Raw genomic sequence first — 9,451 nt, 5'->3', positions numbered from 1 at the left:
TTTGCTTACTCGGTCTTGTCTCGGAATTGAAAGCAAAAATACTTGGTCTTGACCTACATTGGAAGGAGGTGGACTTGTAATTTTAGAGCGAGACCACGAGTCCTCCCCCCCCCCCATTTTTTGTAACTGTGTATATTTCATAGTAATATTAGATATTCTTATTTTAATAAGAATTATAATATTGACTGGCGTTAAATTATATCCCATGGTGCTATGCTGAACCACAATTCAACACCTTTAACTTTAATGAAATGTTGACATCATGCCATACAAAACTTTGTATGGCATGATGGCTCCAGCTGAGTTTAGTCTTAAAGTATTGTTCATAAAAGAAGTTTGGTAGACAAATGTGTGCTAGACTGCTCCTATAGCCAACAGTCCCCACTCTACCCTTTGGGAATTTAACTTTTGAATATAATACTTGGGTGATGTAAAATGTAAGTAAACTAGATGTACCGCATAGCGGTACAAAATATGACCGCCGCTCAGTCTTGTACATCCATTCCGCGAAAATAAATCATATTAAGGAATTTGTCTCCATCTTCTACTCCATCCTAGCCTAGAAATCTAGACGCACCCTAGCGGCGGCAAATTAATTTGCTCAGCCTGTACGTCTAGTATCAAACCATAGGGATTTCTATTGGCTGACGCCGTGGACTTCATCCAATCACAGCGCTCTATTTTGTTAGAGAGTCTTAAGGCGGGCTTAACAGGATAACGACAGTCCCTGCGACTGTGAACAATAAGGAAGGTGGCTATGGCGAACGAAGAGCGGTTGTTTGAATCGGCGTTGCCGTCAACTTTGGAGGAGTTGGACTTGTGCTTTTCTTTGAAAGTTGAGCAACACAATGCACTTAAGTCATTACTTTCGAAGAAGGATGTATTTGCCGTTTTGCCGACCCGGATAACGGATATGGTTACCGAAGCGCTGGCCTATTGCATGCCTAGGCAGTTTGAAAGACAATTCTCTGCCCGCCCCTTGGATTAAGCGAGGTGAATGGTTCGATTCCAGACTATACATTTCAATGATATAGGATGGCCCGCCAGGCTAACTCCATCCCCCACTCTTGAAACTTTTGTGTATGCTTGTTTGGAATGTGTGTTTGCGGGCCGCACACAAAGTAGCCTACTGGCGCTGCAAAGGTGAATAGATTTGTAGCACTTGCCAAAAAAATTGTAGCATTGTTATAAAACCTTTAAAATATCTAAACAATCACAAGTAGGGCAGTTCATCACAGTCCATCCATTGCAACTGGACTGATGAAAGGTACACCTGTAGGCTACATTGTATTTGGGAAGAGCAGAAGGTAGCAGCATAATGTATTTATTTATTTATTATTAAAAAAAACAATCCCTGTCAGTTCCATGCAGTTTTCAACAGCTATCAAGGAGAGGTCATGTCATGGATTTTTGTGAATGTTTCTTCATTCACAAAAATCCATGGGGGGAACCAAAAAAAAAAAACTTTGACAATCCCTATATGGCCGCTTCGCTAGCGGCGGTCATAATAATGAAAACTCTTGTTTTGTTTGGCCTCAATGCCGTCTTGACTCCTTAAAGACTCGGTCTTGACTCGGTCTCGGCTGCATTAAAAAACCAACGGTCTCGATCTTGACCCTTTAAAGACTCGGTCTCGACTCGGGCAGTCTCGTCCCCATCACTACTACCTGTTCAATCTTCACATCATTGTGTCACTTGTGCACATCAAAAAAGCAATTTCTCATTTCTTTGAACAAGTTGCAAATGCTTTGATACATCCGTGCAAATGATTATGTAAAATTCTCTGCTGCATTTAGGCATTAGTTCATAGCTCAAGTCTTTACATGCAAAATGGTTGAACAAGTTGTTAAAATATGTCAAGTAAGATGTTATTCGTTGTGATGTGGATGAGAATTTGTGGCCCAACAGACAGGAATGTCAGGAGGCGTAGGAAGACTGCACTGTAATTCCTACAGCACTGCATGCACAGTTTTCCCTAAGGAGATTGTCCTATGTTTGCATTTCTACTTTATTTTCTTTGTTTTTCTTTGTGCTATGCAGCGTTGTCTTTTCTTTTGTGTATTGCAATGACATAGTCTGTCAACAAATGACAGTACAAACAGTAAAAGGGTAAATGTGAATCTTGTCCAGTCTCTTGCAATCAAACTCCCGCATACACTAAGGTGTAACCTACAATTTACAATAATTTAGCCATAGTTTACATCAGAACATCCCTCCAGAGTACACTGTTATATTGACAACATCACTAAGTAATTTGACTGTCTTATCCATACACAATGACTTTTAATTCTGATGGCACTGACATGTTCATTGACACAAGTAATTTTGAGAGATGAACTATGGATTTTGAGCAAGAGAGTGGCTTTTTGGAGAAATGCACTTACTGTTTTGCAAATGTTGAGGATGATTCGAGAAATGTACCAAAGCGACTGAGAAAAACTGTAATAGAACATGTAGCTGCTATGGTGCTTAAAGGGTTAAACAAATACAAATTCTAAAACTCATTACAGCTGCCATGTAAATATGTCCAGAACTGAAGCTTACTAGGCATTTGGCTACTTATATGAATACATTAACTTGCCTGAACAAAACATATATTATATAGCAGCCTCCCATGTTACATGCCAATGACATTGTCAAACCAGCTAAATAGAATGTTTTTGGTTTGGTTTGGGCTTTTTGAATACCTGACTCAAACGAAGACGTACACCTGAGCATCATTATGATCATATACTACCTTTGACCAATCGCATGCTCACAGATCTCTTCTGGGAATTAGGCTTCATCCAATCAAATCAGCAAATGAATCCTGCATGCATTTTCTTAATTGGTACAAGAACCCCAATTTGGTTCCAGTTTTTGTAAGGTAAGACCAAGACCACGACAAGCCATGGAAATGCACAGGTGAGGAACTGTGGTCTGAATCTGTACTCAGAAACCATCAGTGCTTAATTGGTAACCAAATGTGTCTAAAGCCTTTGCTGTGTACTGCTAAAAAAATAGTTATCTTGAATAGATGGCCTGAAACCCATGACGATTTCAATCCAATGTTCACTAAACCTTCAACCTTGTTTCAAAGAAACACGCCTGTATTTTTTGCTATGTTTTCAGATCTTCCATCGCACAGGTCCTTCACAGGGCTGCAGTGTGTGTGTTCTGGTGTCTCACCCTTTTCTGGTTAGCCTCGGGGGTTCTGGAGTGTAACTTCAGCCCCCTGCAGGACAGAGGCAAACCCTCCATCAACTCCACCACTCAATGCCTGTCGGACCAGCGCTGCTTCGCAGCCAGGGGGCGCTATGGCGGTGTGCATGTGCTCTCCTCTCAGGGATGCGTGGCGCGGCAGTACTGCGGCTCGTTCAAGATGGTCACGTACCGAGTCATCAGCATCAATCTCACCTTCACCTGCTGCTGTAGAGAACGCTGCAACCAGCCGCCCAGCCCGGAGACGGCGGTTGTGAAGCTGCTTGGGGTCACCCTAGGCCCAGTGGAGGCCAGCACCACCCCCACCCCTGACCTCTGCTCTGAGAAGACCACCTCTCCGACATCGGATGGTGTATAAGGAGGTGCCCTGGACTGTTTTATATGGATGACAATCATATGGGAAAGTGTCCATTTACCACTGACTCTTTTTCCCTGTCCAGAAAAAAAACTGTAAAGAGTCTCTGAAGGAGGTGTGTGTGTGTGTGTGTGTGTGTGTGTGTGTGTGTGTTTCTCTGGAGCACAGGAGCTGGAGAGTGCATCTGGCATGTAACTCTCCTGGGTCCTCCGAACATGTTCTGCAGCCAGGAGCTTTAAACCCTGCTAATAAAAAACACTTGTTTGAATGTAATTGTTTGAATCAAGTTTTTTTCCTGCCAAAACAGGGTTCTTTCAGAGGAAATCAGTTTGTAAATAATCTTATGTTTTTAAAACTCCCAGAATGTTTGTATATTGTTGTCATTATTTTTTATATTGTATATTAGACTTCCATTAGTCAGCAGTCTGGTTCAGTCAAGTGATTGGGGCAAAGTCCTTTTAGACAAGTCCCTCCACTCGGCAGCCATATTGCAATGCTTTTTGGGCATTCATCGGGCATCTGTTTCGGCAGAAATGCGCGTGCGCAAGGCCTCACGACACCAATCTTGCGGCGAGTTCACAACACATGATTGGCACGATGTCTTCACAACACAGCACATTATTGGCTCAATGTATTCACAATACAGCACATAATTGGCTCAATGTATTCACATTGCCGCGGACAACGGCCGTATTGGCGTTACAAACTAACCCCATGCATTTCTATGGAGGATTTTTTGAGTGCTGTGTCTCCTCATTAGAAAGTCTCTGGTTGGGGTCTTTGGCAGTTGAACCAGAGACTTTTTAATGAGGAGACAGCACTCAAACAATCCTCCATAGAAATGCATGGGGTTAGTTTGTAACGCCAATACGGCCGTTGTCTACACATATCCCACCCCTTCCTCGGCAAAACGTCGACATGTGAATACATTGAGTCATGTGGTGTGTTGTGAAGACATCTTTCCAATCATGTGTTGTGAACTCGCCGCTGGAGCAAGATTGGTGTCGTGAGGCCTTGCACGTGCATTTCTGCTGAATAGGATGCCTGATGAGTGCCCAAAAAGCGTTGCTATATGGCCGCTGAGTGGAGGGACTTGCCTAAAAGGACTTTGGTTGAACAAACCTCCAAACTAATTGCAACCTGCAGCTGCACACAATTAGAGGCTGATCTCCGCATCTGTGCACTTAAGAGGTGGATCTGGTCAGCTGCTCACTGATTGATTACCAGGCGACGACCTCAGATGCCATCTGATACAGTCTGGGTTGTAATCAGGGAAGAATGACTGGGCCTTCCAGCTACTAGACAATCCATCTCCCTCAGAAGTGGTGAAGTGTGGTTTCAACTGCCAGCTTTAAAACAGGACTAGAAACGTTATTTTTGCTCTTTGGGCACAAAATGAGACGCCCCATTCAAACAGGTGTGCGCGTGTCTGCGTTTGGAGCTGGCTTTCAGCTCGCTGTTCTCCTGTTGCTGTTGCCTGGTCCTCTCCATGGTGCCAATGTGTGGTGCTTTTACTGCCCGATGATGCCTGCCATGAGTGCGTGCCTGCCTGTCCTGTCTAGTTGCCCTGCTGGGAACGTCTGCGCCAAAGGAAGTGGCCAATATGGGCAATACTTAGCCTACTTCAATAAAGGCTGCCTGTCGGAAAAGAACTGCCACATGAGACGGTATATAAGCTACCGCTACCATAACGTGAGCATGACCTTCTCATGCTGCGACTGGAACTACTGCAACTCTGGCTGGCGTCCCACAGCATCCTGGCCCCTCCTGGGCTTAATGGTGGGAGCTGTGGCATCACTGAGCAACTGGTGGCTCTAACTAAGGCCCTGGCCAAAGCTGCTGAGCGTGCCATGAGATTAGTATGGACACTGACTGATGTGATCAGGTTTGGATACTAGTCTGGACTACAGGGGAGAAATTCCCCCGGACAGAATGTTTGCTGGTTTAGATCAAACTTCATGTTTATGTAAACAGTTACAGTATGTCTTGTTACGTAAACAGTTGTAATATTTTAATGTGACGTGAGGGCCAGTCAAACAACTGTTCCTTATCAGTAAACACAAATGTTGCTTTTACAGTGCTATTTCCCTTTTCCTCTTTTCTTAAAATAAAATAAATATTTTTATCACAGTATTGTGTACATGAGTTTAATCTTATCAACACACCGACTGGCCTTTCTAGCCATAACAGTCACACAAAGAAACACGGGGTCAGGTGATTTGGAGGTTTGGACAGTTCTTTATTTCCCTTTTAATAAGGCGGCTGGGTCTTCCCATGGTGGATATACATATATATACAGGAGAGTGCTATACTGGAGCTACACTGAGAGGGGCGGGTCCATGTTACACAGACTTCAAAAAACAACACTAACAGGGCAGTCCTCACCTCCAGGTACCAGAACTTAACAGAGAGGGGCAGAAGGGGAGAGGGGCAGGGGCAGGGGCACATGGGAGAGGAGGTAACATCACAAGAGAAGAGTAGGGGGCTGGCGGGGCAGGAGGTGGATGGGGTGGGGCGGGGTGGGGTGGGTTGGGTTGCTCACTGCAGTCGGAGAGTCGGACTCGACTGCCTAATAACTTAACACTAGAAAATAACAGACATGTCACACACAGTGCATCTTAAATAGGTTACATGGAGAACCATTTACCATAAATATCTGTATTTTGGGAACCAACATATATAAAAAATAATAAAAACCAACAAAAAAAAAAATCATTGATCAGTCTTTATTTTTGTGTTTTTTTTCTTCTTTTTTTGTCCCCCCTGTATTTCGTTCCTTCCTTCTTAACGCTCCCGAGGCGTGGGCTTCCCCTCGGCCCTCATTCATCCATCCCGGATAAACGATAGAAAGTAAACAAACCCCAAAAGTATCAGAATTAGTATAAAACTAATCAACGAATGAACGCAACACCACAGTCAACTCATCACAAAAAATAATCCACAGACACACAGAACAGCAAGAAACACAGTACTCTTTATAGCATCTTCATCACTGGTATCCTTCTTCAACACATCTTCATCACTGGTATCCTTCTTCAACACTGCTTCAACACTTTGCCATGGTCTTTCACTTCCTCTGGGCCCCGGGATCAGACTGCTGGAGATGTCTGCTCCAGCTCAGTCAAAACTCCACAGCCACATCCTCCTCTTCATCATAACTATCACCCTCCTCTTCATCATAACTATCATCATCATCATCATCATCATCATCATAATCGTCATCATCTTCATCATCACCATGACCAGTGATATCATAGAACTTCACAGTGTGTTAGGAGGAAGGGTGAGAGGGACAGAGCCAGGAGATGGGGGCATTATCACAACTTGAACAGGAGAAATAAAAATATCAACAGCAATAATCAATAAAAAACAAACTCGAGAGTCCATGAACAAGGTAAACAAAATGGCCACTTCTGTTGTTGCTCTTCTCCTTCCTGTGAACCTCCTTTAGAAGGCTTTGATTGGCTGCAGCTGAAAAAACGGATTGGATGGCCCATGTGTCTGTCAAAGAGAGGGTGGGATGGTCTAAGGCTGACTGGAATCCACTGGAGGGTGGGATTCGACAGGGCGTAGTTGCTATGTCAACAAGGAAAAGATGTGGTGTGCAGGTTTATGTGTGATTGGCAGGTCAGAACCTTGCTGTTGACCTATTGGGTTCTAGGCGCGCTGCCGCAGTGCCCGCCTCTTCCGGTTGTAGTAGTGACGGAGTCCGGTCTGCCTGGCAAAGTTCATCATGTAGTTCTGTTTGCGGGTGCTGGCAGGGAGAGAGAGGTGGGGTGAGAGGGAGAGGGCAGGAGGAGGAGGAGGAGGAGGAGGAGGAGAGGACACAACACATGGTTACCCGTCAGAGCCATGACAACCTGGAGTCAGGAGTCATGCACGCTCTCAGTCACTCACAGATACACACTACTCTACACACAGACGCTAACTAAGCCTCTAAAACCCCATGCCAGCAGCCAGCAGGCCATTTCACTCCAACCTCAAACACTCACATTATGTCTGGTTATATTGGAATCTGACTTGAAGTCAAACAACTGACTTGGTTCCAAATAGGTGACTAATGCTCTACAACTGCCTTTTATGACTTCATGCATAGTTGACATATGCTTTCAGCTTTCATCTTCCCCTATATTTGATTGATGTTGGCCCTGTGTGTCAAAAGAGGTCATTTTGTGCACTACATCTTCTCAATGGCTAAAGCAGACAGCAGGCAAACAGAACAACACACCAAACACAAAGCACAAAGACATTGGACAGCTCTGTCATCTCAAAGACTTTCTGTAGTTTTCTGCTGAACTCTGATTTTGGTCTCTGAGTGTTTGAGGTCAGAGTTCACGTTGAAGCCATCATTCAGGGGTCAGGAAAGGGGACAAACACAACAGGACCAAACAGAACAAACACAGAAAAAGACGCTGGGCTTGGAACACAAAAGACACCAGGGACAAAACAAGTAGTGGAACGGTAGAACAAGACAAAAAAAACGGTGAGATTCGCTCTTGCTTAGCCTGTCATTGCCTCTTCCATCCAACAGGGCGGTGCCAGTGAGCCAGGTGTGCAGCCAGGGCAGGCATGTGGGCCTCTGCAAAGCGGGAGGGGTGGGTGGGGGTTTGGGGCGGAGGACACAGATGGTGGGGGCATGGAGATGTTCTGGGGAAGGCTGGTGTTGGGGCGGGGGGGTTCTGCCCATACTTTTGGTTCTTGAATGACCTCTCTCTGAGGGGAAGGACAATGGCAAAGCCTCCGCCAAGCTCCCCCATGGTGCTCAGAGCAGCCATGGATCCCTTCAGAGGAGAGGCTTGGCTTGGGATATGAATCAGCTGGGAGATTAAAGCCATGCAAAGGGTCCTAGTGATGTTCCGATGTTTTGCGTGTGCTACAGATGATTGATTAGGCATTGGCAGGTAACGTGGCTGTTAGTGGTGAAAGGCGGCCCAGTTACATTGGCACTATGTGCTGCGGGCGTGTCACTGCAGAGGGACAGCTCAAAGAGATACGTCCCCCCCAGTGTGTGCTGAAGTGACCACTACTCATGGAGATGGATGGACGACGCAAACCCACGCAGTCTGATATGCCAGGCCATGACTGACATTAGTCTCAATGTGTAAGTGTCTGAATGGAAGCTCTGTTGTGCTTTACTACAACAGCTATGGGCTTGTTTTTAGTGACCTCAATGCACTGAGAAAATTAAAATGGTCATTGCAATTACTGCCTTAGCTATCACTGTTAACTGCAATGTCAATTGCAATGACGAAAAGCTTTCTACACCAATCATAACAACACAAAGCAACCAAATAATAACCACACTGACATCAAACTGAACGCAAACATTGATAATAACAATAATAGGAAACTCCACAGAAAGCACAAACACAGACCAGGGTGCCATTGAAATATGTATGAATCGTAAAAACAAATCCGTAAAAATATCCTCTAAATACTGTTGTGTTACTGTATATTGAAGTTAAGTCTGTGCACTGTGTATTACATCAATTGAAACATAAAAAAGGAAGCAGCAGACCTCTAGTGAGACTGCAACCTGATTCTGGATAGCTAGACATGTTCACTGTCCTTCTATCTGCAGTCCTTCAGTTCTTGCTAAGGATGTTATAGGCCTACTGCCTCTCTTTTCCTTACGTAACCCATGGCAACAAAAACTTGCCTGCCTGCTTAGTCATCTGTTTTAAAATTAGAAATAAATTAAAAAAAAATTTTTTTTAGAAGTCACTGGAGGCTAACACACATCAAATGATGTAATCCCAGGACAAATTTCACCCCCAAGCACTTAAAGCTTAGTGTAGCTGTGAGAATAAGAGAAGATTCTTATGAGTCATCCCTGACAAAGCCCCTAGCAACACTGTCCACAGCCCCTAGCAACACTGACCACAGACTGCCCTA

At 44.5% G+C, this 9,451-nt stretch overlaps 2 protein-coding genes across 2 annotated transcripts in view; one reads left to right on the top strand and one right to left on the bottom strand.

Moving 5' to 3' along the window:
• Window positions 1-2,872: 2,872 nt before the first annotated feature.
• On the top strand, window positions 2,873-3,824 carry LOC125303882 (protein Bouncer-like). The gene is made up of 2 exons (XM_048257835.1): window positions 2,873-2,904; window positions 3,112-3,824. Exons 1-2 carry the CDS (start codon window positions 2,891-2,893, stop codon window positions 3,557-3,559), a joined length of 462 nt encoding a protein of 153 aa, XP_048113792.1. The 5' UTR covers window positions 2,873-2,890; the 3' UTR covers window positions 3,560-3,824.
• A 1,950-nt stretch (window positions 3,825-5,774) lies between these two features.
• reln (reelin) overlaps window positions 5,775-9,451 on the bottom strand; it is a 132,458-nt gene continuing 128,781 nt past the window's right edge. The window contains 1 exon segment of the mRNA XM_048256128.1: window positions 5,775-7,310. Coding sequence (XP_048112085.1) covers window positions 7,214-7,310 — 97 coding nt within the window. The 3' untranslated portion in view covers window positions 5,775-7,213.

Source organism: Alosa alosa, chromosome 11, assembly GCF_017589495.1.
Source record: "Alosa alosa isolate M-15738 ecotype Scorff River chromosome 11, AALO_Geno_1.1, whole genome shotgun sequence".
NCBI lineage: Eukaryota > Metazoa > Chordata > Actinopteri > Clupeiformes > Clupeidae > Alosa > Alosa alosa.
This window is presented reverse-complemented; position numbering and strand designations above follow the sequence as displayed.